This window comes from Rhipicephalus sanguineus, chromosome 5, assembly GCF_013339695.2.
Source record: "Rhipicephalus sanguineus isolate Rsan-2018 chromosome 5, BIME_Rsan_1.4, whole genome shotgun sequence".
NCBI lineage: Eukaryota > Metazoa > Arthropoda > Arachnida > Ixodida > Ixodidae > Rhipicephalus > Rhipicephalus sanguineus.
In genome coordinates, this window is record NC_051180.1 from 110,465,789 (window position 1) to 110,488,026 (window position 22,238).

At 47.2% G+C, this 22,238-nt stretch overlaps 1 protein-coding gene across 1 annotated transcript in view; it reads left to right on the top strand.

Annotated features, from left to right (window-relative positions):
• Positions 1–22,238, top strand: part of LOC119394903 (disintegrin and metalloproteinase domain-containing protein 10-like) — a 37,790-nt gene that overhangs the window by 1,253 nt on the left and 14,299 nt on the right. The window contains exons 2-9 of the mRNA XM_049416014.1: positions 3,430–3,586; positions 4,471–4,592; positions 5,924–6,180; positions 7,969–8,268; positions 9,602–9,788; positions 15,060–15,247; positions 17,621–17,810; positions 18,869–19,025. Coding sequence (XP_049271971.1) covers positions 3,430–3,586; positions 4,471–4,592; positions 5,924–6,180; positions 7,969–8,268; positions 9,602–9,788; positions 15,060–15,247; positions 17,621–17,810; positions 18,869–19,025 — 1,558 coding nt within the window. The remainder of the gene's footprint in view (positions 1–3,429; positions 3,587–4,470; positions 4,593–5,923; positions 6,181–7,968; positions 8,269–9,601; positions 9,789–15,059; positions 15,248–17,620; positions 17,811–18,868; positions 19,026–22,238) is intronic.

Consider the following 22,238-nt stretch of genomic DNA (forward strand, 5'->3'; position numbering starts at 1 on the left):
CGAGCAGGCGTTTGGCCAACCAGTCACTTCAGTACCGCATTATTCTGAAAGATGTCCGTTCCACTCTGTACTCTAAAATTATATTGCTATATAGCAACTCCTTTAGGCGGGGTTGATTTTTTGTATCCTGTTTGGCTCCATTTTCGAGACACCTTTTAATCCCAGATGGACGACGCTCAGAAAGAAATCTACACCCTCCTTCAAGGCTCATGCATGACAATGTTTGTCGTCAACTTCCCGTCCACGTCATTTAAGTTACACTCGTGTTCGCTACGAATAGGTGTGCATGCAGCAATTGTTGTCCTGTACGAAGTACCCGGGCGGGCAGCGTGAAAGAAAATGACGCCACGCATGACACACGATCATTGTTGAGGGGTAAGACGAACCCTAGCAGCTGTGCAACTTTCAGAGAATACATGCTCTCTCGGCTTCAAAAAAGCACTTAAACGTGGGGCAATCTTTTACTTCCTATTAGGGGGTACTAGAATCTCTACTCCCTATAAACGGAGCTGACAGCACTCTCCACTCGTTTCGTCGTCTTTTTTTTTTTCTTGGCTTGCAATAGTATTGGTCGGGCTGACCCACAATGGGTCAAATGCCTCTCGCGTCTCACAATTCAGGTGCAAAGGAAAAGAAATTCATCCGATGTGAGGCTGACAAGCACGTACACAGTAAACCAGTTTACCCCTTTAAGTGAATGTTACGTTGTCTATAACACCGTTACACCTTAGGAAAAAGGCGTTTTCACGAGTCAAAACACTCATATCACCAATCTTACTTACCAAGCTTCTAAGCACCTTTATCGCAGAAAAACCGTGAAAAATAGTGTGACAGTCAGGAAACATCCAATTACAGATGACATCAGCATAGAAGGTGCACGTACGTGCCCAACCATACACACAACATAGCATATTGTAAAATACCCCATGGAACGAGGGATCGCTCTACAAAGCTTTACACCGACCATCTGGTATATGTAGCCGTGGTATCTTAAGCGGCCGTTCAGTGCCGGTGGGGATATTCGTTCCGTATAATTGAACATTGCATTCTAAGAAAAAATCGAGTATTTGGGGAGTATTTCTGCCACACAAAATAATTGTCATCTGGCTTGCTCACGTTTCCTTTCTTGAAAACCCGGTTCTCGTCACTTTACTATCAAGAATACTACCTCACGCTGATAACGCGCGAGCCGTTCGTGACCGGGAAGTGCCGGGACCGCGGTGATAACGCAAGGAAAGCACGCGAAGTAGATGACGATTATCGTTGTGTGGCAGAAATACTCCCCGAATACCAGATTTTTAAATGCGAAGCATTTCTTAGCGAACTTCTGCGACTTTGAGCGTATCTATCTATCTATCTATCTATCTATCTATCTATCTATCTATCTATCTATCTATCTATCTATCTATCTATCTATCTATCTATCTATTATCTATCTATCTATCTACTATCTATCTATCTATCTATCTATCTATCTATCTATCTATCTATCTATCTATCTATCTATCTATCTATCTTTCTATCTATCTAGCCGCCCATGACATTGTGCTCTCCTGGCCGCTTCGTTAATGGGATGTATACCAAAACTCGTATGGCATAACATGAGTGCATGAATAACATAAATGACAGGTATAACATGAAAATCATGATATCCATGTCATGAACGGCATGATTTACATGTCACGGTGTTTGTGCTCTTGCGGCCGTTTCGTTAACTTGATACATACCGAAATTGGTACGGCGTGACAAGACCGTATGACAAACATAAATGACAGGTCCTATCCTGCAAATCATGACACGCATGTCATGTACAGCATGATTTACATGACATGATCTCGGGGCGCTCGCGGCCGTTTAATTAGATCGATATATACCAAAATTGGTATGACGAGACATTTCTGTATGGCGACATAAATGACAGGTGGTAACATGAAAATCATGACATGCATGTCGTGTACGCCATGACATACATGCCCCGCTCATAGTGCACTTGCGGCCGTTTCGCTATCTTGACATGTACCAAATTTTGTATTGCATGACGTCACTGTATGAAGAATATATATCACAGGTGGTTACATGAAAATCATGACATGCATGTCATGCACACCATGATTTACATACCACGATCATGGCGCGCTCCCGGCCGTTTTGCTAGCTTGTCGTACACCAAAAATTGGTATTTGGTGACGTGACTATACGACGAACAAAAAGGACAGGTGGTAACATGAAAATCATGACATGCATGTCGTGTAGGGCATGATTTACATGCCATGCACATGGTGGCTCGCGGCTGTTTCGCTAGATTGATATACGTATATACACCAAAGTTGGTATTGCATGACGTGACTGTACAACGAACATAAATGACAGGTGTTAACACGAGAATCGTGACATGCATGTCAAGTAGGGCATGATTTACATGCCAGGCTCATGGTGCACTCGCGGCCATTTCGCTAGCTTGATATACACCAAGATTGATATTGCTTGACGTGACTGTACGACGAACATAAATTACAGCTGGTAACATGACAATCATGACATGCATGTCGTGTAGGGCATGATTTACATGCCACGCTCATGGTTGCTCGTGGCCGTTGCGCTAGCTTGACATACACCAACATTGGTATTGCGCGACGCGGCTGTATGACGAATACTAATGGCAGGTGGTGACATGACAATCATGACCTGCATTTCATGTACAGCCTCATTTACATGCCACGCTGATGGTGCACTCGCGGCCGTTTCCCTAGCTTAATATACACCAAAACTAATATTGTGTGACGTGACTGTATGACGAACATAAATGACAGGTCCTAACACGCAGATCATAACGTGCATGTCATGTAAGGCATGATTTACATGACCCTCTCTTGGTGCGCTTCAGGCAGTTTTGTTAACTGGATATACACCAAAATTGGTATGGCATGACATGAGTGCGTGGCGAACATAAATGACAGGTCATGCACTGTATATAGAAGAATATACGTTTGAATATATAAAATATTGTACATGGATACATGCATGACAAACATGGGATATATAGTGAACTTGATGTCATGACATGAATGACTTCATTTTCCTCAAAGAGAAATAAGGCGATGTATGCAGCTCTCTGCTGGCTGCTTCGCATTACATAGATTCCTGCGGTGCGTGGGATCTGCCGGATTTTTTAAAATCTGCGAGTCCCAGTTATCTGGCACGCTATCGTATGGGCCACAGGTGTTTCGATAACCTATAACACCCTTAGCTCCTAAAGAATGTTTTAGGTAAAACATTACCCCTTACGCAAACCAAAATGCTATTTGGGGAAGGAAAACACTCCTACACCCTTATTCTTGCAAATTCTGGTCCGGCAAAAGGGTGTGTTGCTTGCTTGAAATCGCTTTAAGGGCGCAGAGTGGTTTACAATGTACTTGTGTGCATTTGCAGCGCGTCGCCTGAACCGTTACGTGCGCCACTTCGAGCCCCTGTCGTACGAACCACGGCCGGTGCACAGGGAACACATTCGTGTCAGGAGATCGCTGGGCGGCAGCGACTCACGGCAGCAGCGTGGCGTCGTTTACCTGCGATTCCAAGGATTCGACAGGCAAGGACACGAAGACTTGAAGATGAACTGCAGTTCGACGTGAAAATGAGCTGCATGGTTTCCGGCAGGGGCGTAGCCACATTTTAACGCGACAGCGTTAAAGAGCTAGATTCGCAGAAATTCCGGTGTCGGTGTCGGCGACCGGTGTCGGCAACGGCGTCTTTGGTTGTGAGCGAAAAATCAGCGTTGTCTGTAAGCGAAAATTTGAGGTAGGTGTAAATAAAGAAATAATAAATAAAATCTTCGTTTCGAGTGGGCCCGGGGATTCGAACCTGCGACTCCTCGCTCCGTGGCGCGATGCGTTTAGCCGCTCGGCCACCACGCATACACCCGCTAGGATACTAACGGAGAGCCATTTATACACACCATTTACTGTTGGTGGTACGCACATCTCGGAAGTGGTTCAGCGCGGCAAAGGCTTGACTATCACTCGTGAGATGGCGCAAAGGGCCCACGGGCGCTCTTGCCCTGCCGTGTTTCGTCGCGCCGCATGCATAGATATAGGAGCCGGAGGGCGTCCGCACTTTGTGATTCCTTGCTAGACGGTTTAAGTGCCCACCGAGAAACGAAGCTAGGCTAGCGATTGGGAAGGCGATGCGAACACGGTGTAATTACGCTGTCGCGTTTACCTCTTGAAAGCGAAGCTCAAGCGTCCTCCAAGCTTTTTTTTGTAGGGGGGGGGGTATGTATGTTCGTGCGTGTGTTTATATGTGTGCGTGTATATATGCACATGCAAAAGTGAAAGTTTCGGGGAGGGAGTTCGAACCTTACCCCCAACTAGCTACGCCAGCGGTTTCCTGGACATCTTGAGAGTTCACACTCGCCCATTCGTTGGGATGTTACATAGGAAGTGTAGATTCTAGTGAAATGTCTTCATTTCGCAGGTTGTTTCATCTCAAGCTGAGGCCAGATGCGTCCGTATTTCACAAGGACCTCGTGGTTGAGACCTCGAGCCTCGGTCGAGTGAAGCCGAACATTGGTCACATCTACAGCGGCGAACTAATCGGTAAAAACCCAACCGCTGCCTTTATTCTGGATGTTCATTCAACGACCAGTGAAACACCGTTTAACTGGTCGCCGTGCGGCAGACACATCGCAAGCTCGACGCTCACGCTTCCCTTTTCCTCCGTTGATTGAGAATACAACATATTGAGATGTGCAAGATAAAAATGCTGCTAATTCAATATCATTGTCGTAAGTTTGTCCTGAAAGTTAATTTATGTATTTTACGTTTACCTCAGCTGTAAATAAACTCTGACGGGCACGCACGTTACTGTGCAGTGTACTACGCACAAAGATAACGCTAGGTCACATTACCAAACAAATTGCTTCACAGAGCCTTCATAGACACCTCAGGGGGAAAAACATCCGGTAGGTCCCACGTGTTGTGGGAATCAATTTCATCCGAAGCAGTCAGCGAATGGCTGCTTTTGCCGTTTTTTATTTCTTGCCTTTGAGCCAAGTCTTACGAGGTGGATCGAGGTGTTTGTGTAATTTTAGTAGCCGTGTGCTTATCATGGGCTTACCAGGCACGGTTGCTAAACTGGAATGCCACGTTAGACAAGCACCAACACCACCACAACTGATGTTAGGCTACTGTTGATGCAATACATTTATTCACGATCTGTACCGCGTGGTTGCTGGCTAAGGCTCGTTGCAGCCCGTTTTCTAGCGTTTGTGTGCCACATTAAAATCGACAACTATAACAAACGTTACATCTTTATCTTATTTACCCATGCAAAGTGCCTCATAAAGTTTCAAGTACCCATTTTTCCTGTCCCTGGGTTGATATAGACTGTGAATCATCGTGGCGCATGCCCGTGGTATGCGGGTATCCGCCACAGTTGATTTGGGGCAATGGTTTCTTGACGTTCTCGACAGGCATGTCACGTTATCAATCTCATGATCTGAGAGTCAAGTTCATCATTCACTCATGCCCTCCTATGTCGATTCTGGCATATACCAAGAGGAGGCGACCACGAGAGCACTCATGACGTAGGCGGTTATATAGATAGAAACGGCCAAAGTGCGTTTGGTTCGCAAATAAATGGTTCTCATTTGTGAAGTTCGCTTACAGCCAAGAGTGCGCATATGCGAAGGGGTGGACACCACAACGTAGTGTCATTTAGCTCACGATTTTCTAACGACGGTTTTGCCTCAGCCGTATGGTCCACGACTGCCTTGACGTAAAGCATAAATGACAAGCGAACAAGACAGCCATATGTCGTGTTGTTTCCTTCGTGTCCTGCTTGTGAGTTCAGGCTTACAACGTGACTGGCGTGTGACTGGCCTTAAATCTGTGACTGGCTTATATTAATTCTCTCCATGAACTCGCAGGCGACCCCTCCAGTCGCGTACATGGTGGCCTGCACGACGGTGTCTTCGAAGGCTCCATTCAGTCCCGCTGGGGCCGCTTCTACGTCGAAGGGGCGCACAAGTTCTTCGAACGTCGCACGCCTTTTCACTCCGTGATGTACGCCGCCAAAGACGCTAGCATGCCCGATGAAGGATGGTGCGGCGTCAACAGCGAGACCGCGCGTTGGATGCAGGAGCTTGCAGCCTCCTCCAAACTAGCGCAGGAGCCCCTGGCAAAGGTATACGCTTTGTGTACAATCAAAAATCGTTATTCATTCGCGCATTAATTTTTGTCAAAACACCCCAGAAAGCTGGGCCTCATGCGTCCCGCGAACCTTTCGCTAGCAGCCCGGCCAGCGCATTCCATGCATGAGCTACACAGACATGACTGGTCGCAAACATTCTTTTCATAAGGCAAACAATGCGGTCACCATGTGTTGAAACGTAACCGTGGAACAAAAAGCTCCATATTTCAGAATCGACATCCAGATTTCAGTAATTCTGCAAATCGGTATCGATGTTTCTCGAATTCCGACCCCAAATACCCCTCAGAAATCACCCATGTATTAGTATGCGGAAGGCTTACATCCAAATGGCAACGTTAGCTGACATCTTGAGAGTTAGTGACAGTTACGTCAGTAACTCTTGGCGTCGCAGCAGTTCAATTACATGAGATGAGGAACTAGAGCTACACCGTTGTAACCATTGGAATTACCACAATCCATACTATGTGTACTAGTATATTTCAGCACGCTGTACCTACTACCTTGCTGCACCTAGTCACGGTCTTCACTTGGCATATCAACTAGCGGTCGCGGTGCAACTGTGTTGTTACAGTTGTTGCGCAGGTTACTACTGCTTTATACTTGGAATACAGTTTTCACCAAGGTGAGCGAGAGTTTATGTAATTACCTGCTGTTATGCTAGTGCACAGCTGTTACTTCTAGAAGCGCATTTTATGTGAGTTTTCACATACCAAAGCAGATATTGCAAATGAATTTCGCGGAAACCCGCAAGGTGGCGGAAGGGTTAAGAAAAGGAAAATAGACAACCATTCGTTTGTAGCACGTAGCCACAAGGAAATCCATACGGATTTCTCAGAAAGGAAAGCTTCTAGTTCAAGAAACATTCTTCCTGGCCCTGGGATCGAATACGGGACCAGCCTCTTTCAGGGGCGCTCGCTTTAGCTAAACAGGAAACTAGAATTGGCAGCCATGTCTTGCTTATTGAACACCTCGTCTTCCCTGTCTGTATTCTTGTGAAGTGTGCGCCGTTTTTGCTTTCCGATGATCAGCCGAATAGCTCGAGATTTGTTATTCAAGTGCTGCCATACACAAGGGGGAAGCTTAAAAAACAAACAAACGGAGAATAATAATAACTGGGCTTTAACGTCCCAAAACCACGATATGATTATGAGGGACGCCGTAGTGGAGGACTCCGGAAATTTCGACCATCTGGGGTTCTTTAACGTGCACCTAAATCTAAGTACACGGGCCTCAGACATTTTCGCCTCCATCGAAAATGCAGCCGCCGCGGCCGGGATTCGATTCCGCGACCTTCGGGTCAGCAGGCGAGCGCCATAACCACTAGACCACCGTGGCGGGGCACAAACTGGAGAAACAAGGACGGAAAGAAGTGCGGTGGTAAATAGCAAACAAAAAGAACAGGAGGAACATATATATATATATATATATATATATATATATATATATATATATATATATATATATATATATATACGCGAATTAGGGTGTGGAGGTCCATAGGCGTGCGTAGGGAGGGGCAGGGGGGGCGCCCCCTCTCGCCACCTAAGACGGGGGGTGGGGGGCGCAAAGTCTGCCCCATACATTGAGTTAATAGGGAGGGGGGGCGCTGCGATGAACTTCGCCCACCTTCGCCCCCCCCCCCCCCCCCCGAAGGGGTTCCCTGCGCACGCCTATGTGGAGGTTTTTGCGAGCCTTTAGGTATTCGAAGCGTTGTCGAGCAGCACGATGCCTTTCCCACTTTATGGATTCGTTAACACCCAGGAAGCGCAGCGCAGCTCGAGGAGCCAACATTGGACGAATAGGAAACTTTTAGAAGAGTCCGAGGAGCTGTACTCCGACATGGAAGACGGTGGCAGCGTGGCCAGCCTCGCGAAGAAGGGCGAGCCCACATTGCGAGTTTGCGGCCTGCACATCGCCATCGACCACCTGCTGTACAAGAAGTACCTAGAACTGGACAACGACGATGTGCGCACGCGCGAGCGCATCTCCACGCTAATCGCGGGTCACGTGGCTCGCGCTTGCGAGGTCTACCGACGCACGGACTTCCAAGGAATTCACGACGTCAGTTTCGTCGTGCACAAAGTCCAGGTACCGTGCCCACTATAGGCGTCTACGTGGCTTCCTATAGGGGCCCTACAACACTTTTCTAAGTAATCGTCAAATGGGTTCATTAAATGAGTTTTTGCCTCACGAATCGACTACCGCAAATTTTTTTAGAATCTGTCCAGTACGAGCGGAACTACAAGGATTTGTCGCACGCTTTAAGCGCATTCTCTCTCTTATCGCACCAGCGTGCGCGCTAAAAGCTACTCAGGTGAGGGGATGACAAGGGAGCCAGTAGATATATGACCGTTCGACAGCGCGCGTCATCACCTTTGGGTACTTTTCTCTCCATTCTTTTTTCATCGAAAGTGCGCCTCACCTTCAGTGTGGGACGCCACCGCGGCCACCGCGGGACGCCGCCACGGGCACGTGGCGGCGTCCCGCGGTGGCCGCCGTAACTATGCAGCTCAGGATGCTCAAAGAAGCCAATGGCCATGGACTATGGGTTTACGGCATCATTTGTCAAGAGAAGAGGGAGCGATCTTTAGCGTACTTTGAGAATTAAAATTGTAAATTCCAGGCCGTGCGATGCGCTATGATGTTTGGCTCACGTGCTTTCCGGAGCCTCGACTACCGATCGGTAGCGTTTCCTGACCATTCTGAAGAAGTGTTGCACGCTTAAAGAAGTGGCTGCATAAAACATATCACTCAAAAGTATGCTATAAATATATTGTTCTAGCACAGCTGCACACTTTCAATACAATGAGCCATTTCAATGCATTGAATTGGTCGAACATGAGCGCTTAGGCTGTATCACTCGATTTCAAGAAACATATTCAGGCTGCGCAGAAAACAAAAATTGAGGCATACTATGGTCTACAAACTCTTGCACGCGACAATACACTGAACAGTTGACAATTGTCAGAAAACGCACAAGAACTACAAAACGGACAATTGAGACAATTCCTGTTTCTGAGCGTGATTAGACAAGGACGTATATATAGAAAGAATGTCCAATTCTCTGTTTCCTTCCTACGTCCTTGTCTAGTCGCGCTTACTCGCTCTATCAGTAATTTATGACGTGGTATACGAGTAATTACAATGTTATGCAAAACAATATCTTCAACAGACAAAACGGCTAAACTAGAAAACGCGAATTTAGATATTTTCATAATTTTGTGCCCTCTGGAAATATAGCAAATCAACTAACCAAACGAACTATCAGATATCTCACTTGGTGTCATGTCAGCAATTAAGTCCGCAAACGAATCAGTGACCGGTCCAATAGGTAAAGATTCATGAATGTCGCTTCTGGTTAACTCTGCTATAAGGGCCTCCATGTCTGCTGCAGATCAACGATACTAAAAGCTGTCCGAAGCAGGGCAACGATTTCTGTCTGGAGAAGATGGACCCGTCTCTCCTTCTGCTGACCACAGCGCGGTCAGCTAATTACGACGACTACTGCCTGGCGTTCACGTGGACGTATCGAGACTTCGCCAACGGCGTCCTCGGCTTGGCCTACGTGGCCAATGCGACAGGTCAGTCTCTGTTATACTACGTAATTGCACCAGAAGAAATTGCACTTAAAGGGACACTAAAGTGAAACAATAAAATAGTTTCGACTTTTAAATTATACTATGAAAACTCTAATGTCGTTAATTTCACCACAATAGCCTTATTAATAGATGAGACACTAAATGTCAAAAGTATCGATTTTAACCTTACCGTCGAAATCGCCGATCGTAATGGCACGGATTTCAAAGTGCTTTTTTGGCCACCTTACCGTCGAAATCGCCGATCGTAATGGCACGGATTTCAAAGTGCTTTTTTGTATTTTGGCCACATTGGCTGAACGAAATTTCCTGGAACTTGGTATGTTAGGTCTCTGGCTCCTCCAGAAAACAATTGGGGCGTATTTTTTCTAAAAGAGCCGAGCCCACTTTAACTGAAACTGAAAAAAAAAACGATTTTTTTGGGCCTGCTCGAACAACCTTTTGCCAGTGTGCTCATGTCACCAAAATACCTGAAATCTAAATTACGGCTAAAATCTACATAGCCCATCGTCGGCATTCCTGAGTAAAATTTGGATTTGGCTCTTATAGTGTGAAACATTTCATTTGGGCTTGAATTAGCTCGTGAAAGAAGTCTAACTCGCAGCAAACGAACGATACAGCAATACTTTGCGACAAAATTAACACCATCCTCGTGCTTCTGTCGGTGCCGTCCTATGTTACATGGGCGTAATGGCGATTACTATAGACCAGAACACAGAGAATTCCATGCGCATCGCCATATTTGCATCGCGCGTCGCGCCATCTCGGGCTGCCACGCCAGCAGACGCTACACAGAGCAAACGTGAAACTCCCGAAACTCAGCCCGTCGGAAAAGCGTGTTTCGCGTCTTTTCTAGCCCTGGACATTTTCGCTGATTTTATTGAAACATCAAAAACATCTTGCTCATGCAAGTCCACAATGTATATAGTGATGTGCTGAGTGGGGCTGCGGAAGCAACCTCGTCAGATACGTACGCTGTTACATTTGTAAAAAACGTTCTCACTGTGGTACGCGTGAATCGTAATTGCAGTGCAGCTCGCGAAAGAGTGAAACGATGTTTTGTTGCGCCATATTAACAATTCACGAGCGCTTACAAAGTTTTGTGGAATGTGCATTTCGCTCACAAAAGCGTGCTATCGCGTAATAATCGCCTGCAGTATTTCAGCAATCCGGAACATTTGGAAGTAATTTTTGTTTCACGAGCGCTCTTACAATAATGCGTCTTGTCACTTTACAAGCGAAACTGTGCTACTCTTATCGTTCAGCAAGCATTTGGAAGCGGTTAGCTACGCCTGCGACGTAAAGGGCACTGGCGCGAGTACTGTTTACTTACAAGCGAAACGTGCTACTCTATATATGTATTATGTGCAGCTGGATGCCTCGTGTCCAAATAAATTTGGGGACATCAAACACTGCAATGAAAGCACGAAATTCTGACCAGCTGTTGAGGAGCACCGTGCCATTTATTACCTTTTGAAGACGAAATCTCTAAGGCGTGGATGCCATCAAATACTAAAGCTTAATACTACGTTGAAAGTGGCAAAGCATGCTGATTGCTTGGGCTGAAAGCACTACCTTGCACGAGACTTTCGTCAAAGGAAACGCTCAAAGGTATGAAGTGCACCCCCACACAAAGCTCGCGCCTGCCTTCAACGCAGCTGCGTGTCACGCAAATTAGGTTCGCAAAATGAAATAGGTGGGCATCACACTGCAGAATATACGCAATTAGTGTACTTACTCGCGCATTTTCACTCGTTTTTTCTTGAATCACAGTTATCCACTCGCGGCGAAGCTGAAAACACCACACCGGCACTATTTCCGTGGCGCGTCGTAATCGTCGCAGACAACGCTAATATCCTCTTGTTGCGCTGCTTGTTTTGGCATCCAAAGACAACGCAGTAGTGCCCAGACGAGCTCTTACACGCTGAAGCGGCGTGAACGGGTACTTTTTCGCACTTTAAAGCCTCAGAACTGCAGCTTGCCCTGTTTACTTGATGCAGCCCGCGCGCGCCTCGGCAGCCCGGTCAGCCCGGCGTCTGGGTGCGAGAGTATCCGCTCGGCTCGCCAGCAGCCTGGGTGCGAGACAGGCGTGCTCTGGTGTATAGTCGGATACAACTTTAGAAGTCAGCGGCATTTCCTCCTCAAAGGCGTATGAACACAAGCCTGCACCAATGGGCGCGCTCGGGACTGACGTCATGAGCGGGTCGGCGGGTGGCTCCGTCTTCGGATATACACCTGCGCGTGCATGAGCGGGACCATTTCTTTAGTCGCGGAGGCGATCGGCTGCCACGCTTCGGTCGTCTGGGCGGGGCCTCTCCTGACTTCTTAAGTTGTGTGTACAGCAAGTGGTCCTTCCAGGCAAAAGGAGGACCATGCTGGACCGTCGGCAGCGTTTTCTTGTTCTTGCCATCTATTGAATGCCTTCAAAAATGCATCAGCTCTTCTTCTTAGCTCGTTTTATGCCATGCTATTTGGGAACACTTCTTCGTCTTTAAGGCATAGGGCGGTGCCCAATATCTTCAGTCCGGTTGTCTTCTATTTCAAATATACCGTCTTGGAGCGAAAGAAGGACATTATACCATAGCGCAAGACTCCAAAGGAAACACTAAAAGGCAGAAAGATGTAGGAAACTCGTCCTCTTACTATTTGTATTCGAGTTTTGACCTACAACATCACGTCATGTAGGAAGTGCCGACTCACCCAAGAAAAACTAATTGTGGAACGAAAGCACGATAGAAAAGCAACTATAGGACACAAATGAAACAGATTGGATGCGGCCATTTGGTTGTTTTGGTCACGATTGTTGACGCAGCGCTGGTTTGATGAATGTGGCTCAGTTTGATTGATACAGATGCAGGATCTAGCTTATTTTTTTATTAGAAAATGCGTTTCAAAGTTCACGGTACAAAAAGGAATTGCCCCATTTTGATTACATTTGTTTTAAAAGTGAAAGATGCATAGGCGCGCTTTAGGCTCCCATGAAATGTAGCCTATCGTTGCGGTTTCTGTATTTGGCTCTTTTAGAAAAGAAAAACGCCACAGTTTAATTCATTTTTACTGGTTAGGAACCGTAGTAGGCCCTAGTGGTCGCCGTCAAAATTTATGACGTCACGGCTGCACTTGTGCCTTCAAGGTGGCGTCGCCAACCGTATTTTCATTTTGTTGCGTGAAAGAGTAATTTACTAATGCGCCGAGAAAAAGTTTTTATCTTTAGTGTCCCATTAAGTACAACTGGGAGGGGGGGGGGGGGAGTGCCTACATTAGGCTAAAAATTCGGTTTAATTGCTTGTTCGTAATGAGAGAAAACAACACGTTAAACAATGTACATATACTTTGGGCAAAAAAGAAACGCGAAAAGTTTGCACTAAGTTGCGCAAAGCTTGGCACCGAGAACCTGGTTGATCCTCAGCTCGTCGTGCTGCAGCACGGGAATCACAACGCTGGCGGCGATTGTATCCAGCGTGCTTGGCCAAAGAAACGGCAGCCAAGAGGCAGCGACAGGCGAATACGGAATACGCGCAAAGCTTGCCACTCTGAATGTGTTGAAATCGCTGTCCCTGAGCCACGTTGTAAGAAACTGTGGCGGTTGCTATGGCGACGGCTCGGAGGCGGCTGATCCTCGGCTTGGCGGTTGTTATGGCGACAGCGCAGCAGGGGGTTTTTGTTAACGGACGTCTTACTGCCAGCTTCAACAGCTGTGCTGTTAAAATGTGGCGAAACACACACACACACACACACACACACACACACACACACACACACACACACACACACACACACACACACACACACACACACACACACACACACACACACACACACACACACACACACACACACACACGCACACACGCACGCACGCACGCACGCACGCACGCACGCACACACACACACACACACACACACACACACACACACACACACCACACACACACACACACACACACACACACACACGTACGTTCACGTTCACGAGGAAGGTTACGGGGACAAGCGCAAACTCACACTGATTACTCATTGGCGGAAACACTGAATAAATAGGACAAAAGTACCAACAAAAGGCCATGCGCAAGGAACAAGAGTGAGATGCGTAATTACACTTGCGCAGCCAGAAACACTTTCACGCCACTGTACATGCTGACGAAGGTCACTAACGCTTCTTTTATTTCAAGTATGCATAACACATTAGGCCAACAACGAGTTCTACTAATATGCATTATGGATACGTGTAAACCAATTACGAAGTCGTGGTGTTAAAAAAGAAAGCCCGCCAGGCGAAGAGATTTTTGATGATCGCGTAGTGTTTACGTTATTCAGAAAGGTCTGCATATCGTTAAGAAGGAAGATGCAGAAGAACTAGAGCGCTTTGTGTCTCCTTGTTGCGGCCCGTCGTCTAATCACGGAGGCTACGGTTTAAGTTATCAGATGATTTCGGGCATAACGATTTAGGCAGTTAGAAATCGGAAGCTTCTGGACAGAATGCACTCAAGTATCGAAGAAGAAACACACCAACCAATTTGCGAAACGTCGGCTATTCGATAGCTCGAACCACTCTTTCATTATTAGTATCTCTTTGGAGGTACCAATAATGAACACTGGAGAGCGGTCACTTGACCCCTCTTTTCCATTTCTTTCCAGGTCTCTGTTACAGTGAGGGAATGGTGAGACCCATGCAACTATGTGACAATTGTAGTTTTCAAAGCAAATGACTTCTTCTCACCAGCGAGCTCTGACATCTCGAATTTTTACAGTCACTATAAAGGGCAAAACATGCGCTGCACATAATATTAAATAAGGTAAAATGCATGCACGATGAGCACGTTTCCTTTTCGTGAGATTGTGTGCTACGTCAATGTTCAGTAGCCGGAGGGGACGTGCTTTTGCTCGTTTTTCCGAAGTGCATTCTTTACTGAAGTACAAAATACACTAACGCGCGAGTTAAGAGGCGACCGTAGACTTGAACTTGTCCGCGTTACAAGACATAGTCTGCGAAGACACGTACGTGTCGCATAATGACAAGTCACGCAGTTATTGCTGCATCCACATCCTTACGCGCGGATACGGCACAAACTTTACCTGCTGCTGCGAACAGTTTTGAGAATATGGGACCTCGCACTCTGCACCCAGGTCCCTTTGTCCTTCATTCTGTTGTAGCGTTTTATTTTGATACTAAAGTGTCTGAAACGTCAACGTCATGTTTTGCGGCTGCCGCACTTTACGGTGCGAGCTGTGAAGTGAGTGAACTTGCGTACGCAGCCAGCACCATGGGCGTGTGCGACAAGAACCGGCTCGTGCCGAAGGACAAGTCGGGCAAAGGCTTCGGGCTCAGCAAGCTCAGCCTTAACACGGGCATCATCACGTTCATCAACTACGGCGCTCACGTGGCCCGCGTCGTCAGCGAAATCACCTTTTGCCACGAGATGGGACACAATTTTGGATCGCCCGTGAGTACGCTGACTTGAAGAGTAATATTTGTTTCATACATGACAAAAAGCGGATTATTGTCTCCTGTTTTTTTTTTTCCTGATATAAACGCAAGGTATACCTTCGTGTGTTTGACACTTGGCATGACGATGACTGTCACTTTGCTTTTACACTTTACTTTGCCTTACTTTGCTTTAAATTACGTTCGCAATTTCATGCATGTTTGAGCCCTCTTACACGTATGTAGTGTTCCCCATAAGGAAGGGGGGCGGGGGAGGGCGCAAAGTTTTATTGCAGCGCCTCCCCCCTTCGTTGGTCGAGTCCAAAGTACAACATGCTTCACAAAGGATGAAAAATAAATGAAAATAGAGCGATGACGTGCTTCTTACAAGGGCCTGCCTTTGGTCCCTGGCTTTCCGGGAGTAAAGATGGGAAGCAAACAGCTATTGGAATGCAACATCAGGGATCTTTGGCAGCCAGTATTGCCAAGAGCCTGCGTGGCCGTAATCTGGCTCTTTAAATAATGACGGGACACGCACGACTGAGTAAAAGTATGGGACAAACTTTTCGCCTCCCCTTAGGTGATCAGGGATATGGGGTGGCTGCCCCCCCCCCCCCCGCCCCCGCCTCCTCTTGTGCGCACATGCCTATGCTCTTACACAAGGCTCCGTTTCCTTTTGTTCTTATTATTCCTGTTACTGCCGCATCCTCTTCTTTTGGACATGTGATATCTCTGTGTCTAGCTGTATTCGGAGGCAAACGCGGGTCAGGTTAGTTTAGCCTTTAGCTATTAGGTTTTCTGTATTCAGCCTCTTGTATGTTTAGAGAAAAGCTCAACAAAATGAAACGAAATGTTCGGATTCGTCAGGAACGCAGCGTCACACGGATGCCGAAAGAAAGTGCGCACACCGGCTGCGCCGATGCGTCAGCACCGTGTTATATCTTTCTGCGTCCGTGGTGAAGTCGCGCTGTATCTTCCATGCATGTGTCCAGCAACTTGCCCAAATGTTAGTGCTCACTAATGCTCAGATTTGTGTACTGCGAGATTCAGTCATGCCGAGTACCATGTACGCGTTTACTAATTATGTAAAGCAGCCCTGGTTATGTCCCTATGCTACGCTCCGCGCTGACAGGTGACGCGTTACTATTCAGTAAAGTACGATGTATATTGTAACAGAAGGCAGCTACGCACCATGCATTATCCCATACATTCTGCGTTATGCATGGCGTGTAATGACTAGTGTAGGTAGTATCGAGCCGCGTTGCACAGTCATTAAAAAAAAACTTTATCGCAATAAGTGAATAACCCAACGCTTAAAGCCGACTTTGTAAAAAAAATCATGTGGAGGCGATCCTAATCCTTGACTTAGGTGACTTCTAGTGGCACTCGCAGGCCTGCGTTTATGTGCCCTGGTGTATTCCTTGGTTAACCTTGCTTTTCGCGCGCGTCCGAAGAGGATCTCGGAGTCCACGTAGAAAGAAGCGCGTGATTGAGATCTGATCCGCGCGAAAGGAGAAAATGACAGGGGAGAGGAAGAGGCGTTATTCTATGGATCCCTTTACGGGGCTGTTCTCCACACCTTCAGGAAGGGGACGAGGATATGAATAGGAAAGGAGATAGAGAAAGAGATGTCATCGCTAGCGTAAAAAAAAAAAAACTGTTATCCTCCTCTCCTGCCACGGGAACCTTCCTTAGCAGTCACCGTGGAGGGAGATGGATGCGGCAGTAGAGCAGGGCTGTCCTTTCCGAGCTCTGTACCGAGGTGTACCAGACACTCACAAACCCTCGTGCGACAACACACGCGCCTCGGTTAGCAGCAACAGCTGGCGATCGGCGACTAACGCACCCAGCACCTCTGTTACACGAGTACAAGTGCGCTACGTTTTGGCACGTTTGTGCCAGTGGTGACGTGCTGACTGTAACGATGACCTTCGAAAAAACTCAACCGATTTTCTTATGCATTCGCCTAAGACGACTGGAATACGAAAGGTACTTCTTCCCCTCCCCCCCCCCCCCATCACCAATCTGATAGCTTTCGGAACCAAATGTAGTTTTTCACCACCTCCAGGATCGTAGGCATTGCAAACTTTCTGTATATCACCTTTGACCAAGCGACGACGTCATTTGATGACGTCATCATGTGACGTCACGTTATGTGATGTCATAGTGACTTCACAAATTTTGGCGATTCTGACGTCACGTTGACGTTATACAGTGACGCCGTCCCGTGATGATTTTTTGCATCACTAGTGAAGGTGCCGATGCCGCGGGGCGCCGACGGTCGGCTTTCGCGTTTGATGAGGCATCCAAGGCTTTCGCCTTAATAACTGTTTGAATTGTAAAATACGCATGGAGTAATCCTCGTTCGTTGCCGAATACCCTTGTGTCGCAGCACGACGAGCCAGATAGTAGTCCGTGCGTTCCCAAAGACAAGAACGCCGGCACCTACATCATGTACTGGCAGACCACGAAGGGCACCCTTCCCAACAACCACCACTTCTCGCAGTGCAGCGTCTCAAACATGAGCAACGTCATCAAGCCCATGCTACAGGGCACCAGCAAGCGCGAGAATTGCTTCGAAGGTAAGCCTCACAAAGATCACTTCGCTCTCCAAGACGTCGTGATTTGCAGAATGACTCTCTGAGTTCACTTACTTTGGAAGGTGTAACATACGACCTTCCAGTTAACAAACTTTGTTGAATGGAAAGCTAAATATTGCTAAACCATTCAGGAAGAAAAAGAAGGGAGGTACGGGGAGACTGATAAAAAATATTATGAGCCCGGCCTTAATCGGGGAAATGGGGGCATGCGAAGCTTGGCACGTGCGTGCCTGGCCTACTTTCTTTCTTTCTTTCTTTCTTTCTTTCTTTCTTTCTTTCTTTCTTTCTTTCTTTCTTTCTTTCTTTCTTTCTTTCTTTCTTTCTTTCTTTCTTTCTTTCTTTCTTTCTTTCTTTCTTTCTTTCTTTCTTTCTTTCTTTCTTTGTCATTGCGGAATGCTCCCTCCTAACTTTTTCCTTCCTCCAAGCCGGGAATTGGACCTTTACTCACGTGCTTAGCAGCGCAATGCTTCTGTTGCTACAAGCAAAAACGACGATCATGCGTGAAACAATGAAATGCAACAATGAAAGGCAAGCATGACATGTGGCAACGTGAAATGACAAGTAAGCTCGATAAAAGGTCACATTGTCACATCAGAAACGGCTGACCGTCGACAAGCTGACTATCGAGAGATCATCAGTTATTGGAAGACGGCGCACAAAAATACGCATGTGACCGGCGCACCTTCGACGGCCGCATTCCTGTACACTCGCCGGCGCCGAGTTTTTTGAGTACAACGCCGCGACCGCCACCGAAATTGGTAACTCGCAACAAGATTCGCTTGAAAAGCCGAGTATACCGATATGAGAGGTGACGCTACTGTTCTGGCCTACGTTCCTGCGATGAGTGAAGGGTGCGACAACTGTTCAGGACGCTTAGTGGACACGAGATTGCGCTGGTGCTCTCAGGGATCTCCAATTCCTCCTGTCTTGCTCTACCTGATTCTAAGTTGTGCCTGCAGATTACCTCATAACACAGAGCAGTAATGATAGAGAGGCCCCGGTTAAACCTTCTCTCACATTCCGTCTTGCTTCTCGTGCAGCTGACAGCGGACCGATCTGCGGCAACGGCTTGGTCGAAGGGGAGGAGCAGTGCGACTGCGGCTACACCGAGACCGAGTGCCAAGAAAAGTGCTGCTACGCCCGCAAGAACAGCGTCAAGGCTCGTGGGTGCACCCTTAAGCCAGGCGCTACTTGCAGGTAGGGCAGGCTGGCAGACAGCGTTGCTATCCTCTTTGCTTTTCCAGTCTGTTGACCATGCGAAAAGAACCATACCCATATTTATGCGAAGTAACGCGCCCTCACTGCTGACCACTGCTGCGGAATGGGCACCTCCATTCCATTCCAATTCCATTCCGGGGAATTAGAGCTTACCACAATTCCATTCCTTTAAATTCCTCGGAATGAAAAAAACTAAGCCCATTACCACTCCGGGAATGGCCGGGCAGCTCAAGTCTATTCCTGTAATTCCTCAATGTAGGAAAGGCACCTTGATAGTTTTATCGAGTTAAGAATGAACATAAAGCTGATGTCATCAGATGAATTAAGAACAGGAAAAGTCCGCAAAACACGTTACCAAGGTCAAGTGATAGTAGCTTAGTGACCTATCTCCTGCAGTACAACCACCCTGCTAATTCCTATAGGGGCAGTTCTCCCGCTGCCTATAGCATTTGCATGGTCAGCAAGTTTGAACGAATGGTGATATTAACATTGTTTAAGCTTAAATGTGTGAATGCCAAAATGGCGACATAGCGTATTTTTATGCTGACCAAAGTAGTGTTCAAGAAGACTAAGCAGTTTCGCCATGCGTCTGGAGCGCCTAGACAGGGGTACAGTATTGCAAAGGGGGGGGGGGGGGGAGTATGAGGTGAGAGGGCGGGCAAGCTGGTATACGAAAGCTTCCAGTGAACACAAGCATTGCGCCAGCGTCAATACGCATCACAACTTAGAGAAGCGCTTTTTTCGAATATGCGTCCGAATCGCGGTTACGCAAAGAATAGAGACAAACTTCGGAGCAACACAGTCTATATAAGGACAGAATTGTGGTAGGCTCATTGCTCATAAATGTACGGTGCTTGTAATTAGGCCATGCCATATTGAAAATACTGCTTTATTGTTAAATTCGAGGCTCTGACTTACTAATGTTTGAAGTTTAAAAAATAGCGCATAGGGGGGGGGGACGAAAACGTGCTCTATTTTCGGAAAAAGACCTAATTCCATTCCCATTCCATTCCGTGCAAAATGAGCTGAATTCCATTCCCATTCCACTCCTCCAAGCGTTGTCCCCATTCCCATTCCATTCCGGGGTCGCGCAAACGTGGAATGATTCCGGGGTCATTCCGATTCCGGAGTGGCAACTCCGCAACACTGCTGCTAACATCTGTGCATCTTTGCGCCAATCAGAAATGACAAGATGGTGGATTTTGTCAGCCATCATCTATATATGTGGCGTTTTTTCCTTAAGAGTCAAATCCAGAAATCGAAACTGGGTTAAATTTCACTGGAGCGTAAATCGATCTTTCACTTTTAAAACAATTATAACCAAAATGGGGCAATTCCTTATTGTAACGTGAACTCAAAAAGGCAGTTTCGAATCGAAAATGAGCCAAATCCTGCACCTGTCTTAATCAAACAGAGCCAGATCCATTAAACCAGCGCTGTGCCAACAGTCGTGACCAACACAACCAACATGGCCGCATCCAATCTGTTTCATTTGTGTCCTAGTTGCTTTGTTATCATGCTTTCGTTCCACAATTACTTTTTCTTGGACGAGTTGGTACTTACTGAAGGACATGACGTTGTAGGGCGAAACTCGAATATAAAGAGTAAGAGGCCGACTTTCCTACTTCTTTTTGCCTCTTGGTGTTTCTTTTCGAGTTTTGTGCTACAGTATCATGTCCTTGTTTCGCTCCAAGACGGTATACTTCAAATAGAAGACAACGGAAGCAAATATTTCGGGCACCGATCTATTCCTTGATGAAGAAGAAGTGATCCTAAACGGCGCGGCATAAAACGAACTAAGAAGAAGAAGAGCTGAATCATTTTTTGAAGGCCTTCAATAGATGCCAAGAACACGGTGTAAGAAAAATAATTTAGGTGTGGACACTCCGCCCGACGGCGCGTCCACATAATGTTCGCCTCTTTCCTCCTCTCGGCCCCCATGTCGCAGCACCTCCCACGCAACCGCGGCCGGCGCATGTACTATAGAAGACGAGCTGCGTGCGTAGCGTCCGTAACGGCGTTGCGCACGTGAGAAGTCAGCGAGGAGAAAGACTGCTCAGTCGCTCTAAGCAAGACGCCGCGCTTTTGCGTACGCAACGCTGTTAGGGACGCTATGTGCGTCGGGTGCGCCGTTTACACCGTGGCCGTATGAAAACTCGCCGTGAAAAAATGCAATGAGGTGAAAAAAAAATGAAGAAAAACGCGCGTTCGCCTCGTCGCAATAGGTTTCTTAAGCCCCCATGTCGCAGCGCCCCCCACGAAACTGCGGCCGGCGCATGTATTAAAGGCGAACATTATCTGGACGCGCTCTCCTTCGCGGCGGGCGGAGAGTGTCCACACCTAAATTATTTTTCTTACACCGTGCCAAGAACAAGGAAACACTGAGGACAGTCCAGAATGGTGCGCCATTTGCCTGGAAGGACCACTCGCTCTACAAGTCTAGTCATCGTCATTACGCCCACGCAAAAAAGGACGGCACCGACGGAAGCACGAGGATGGTGTTAATTTTGTCGCAAAACATTGCTATATCGTTTATTCGCTGCGATTTAGACTTCTTTTACGTGCTAATTCAAGCCCAAATGAAATGTTTCAATCTATAAGAGCCAAATCTAAATTTTACTCCTGAGTGTCGACGATGGACTATGCAGATTTTATCCGCAATATAGATTGGAGGTATTTTGGTGACATGAGCACCATAGGTCGGCAAACTCACTCATGAGTCGACTCACTCAGACTCACTCAGACTCAGATCGAGCTGTGAGTCTGAGTCTGAGTGAGTCCGGGTGAGTAATAATTTCGTGAGTTTGAGTCCGAGTGAGTCCGGCTGAGAAAATTTTCAGTGAGTCTGAGTCCGAGTGAGTCCGCTTGAGGAAAAGTTTCGTGAGTCTGAGTCCGAGTGAGCTCCAAGGGCAAAATATATTTCATGAGTGAGTGTGAGTGAGCTCCACTAAAGTCCCTGAAACTTCGTAAAGTAGCGACATACGTGCATGAAAGCGCGCCTCCTCTCTTTTCTCCCCCCTCTGCCCTCTCCGAGGCTGACGCCGCGTCGGCATTGGCCAACTGCAGTCACGTGGGACCGCTCGGAGCGTTCGTTTGTTTACAGTCGCTCGCGACTGCCATCTTCGCTCTCGAAGCGCGGGTTCGCTGGTTCTCAGCGCATGTGTTTTATGGATACGCGCTTTCCATTCCGCG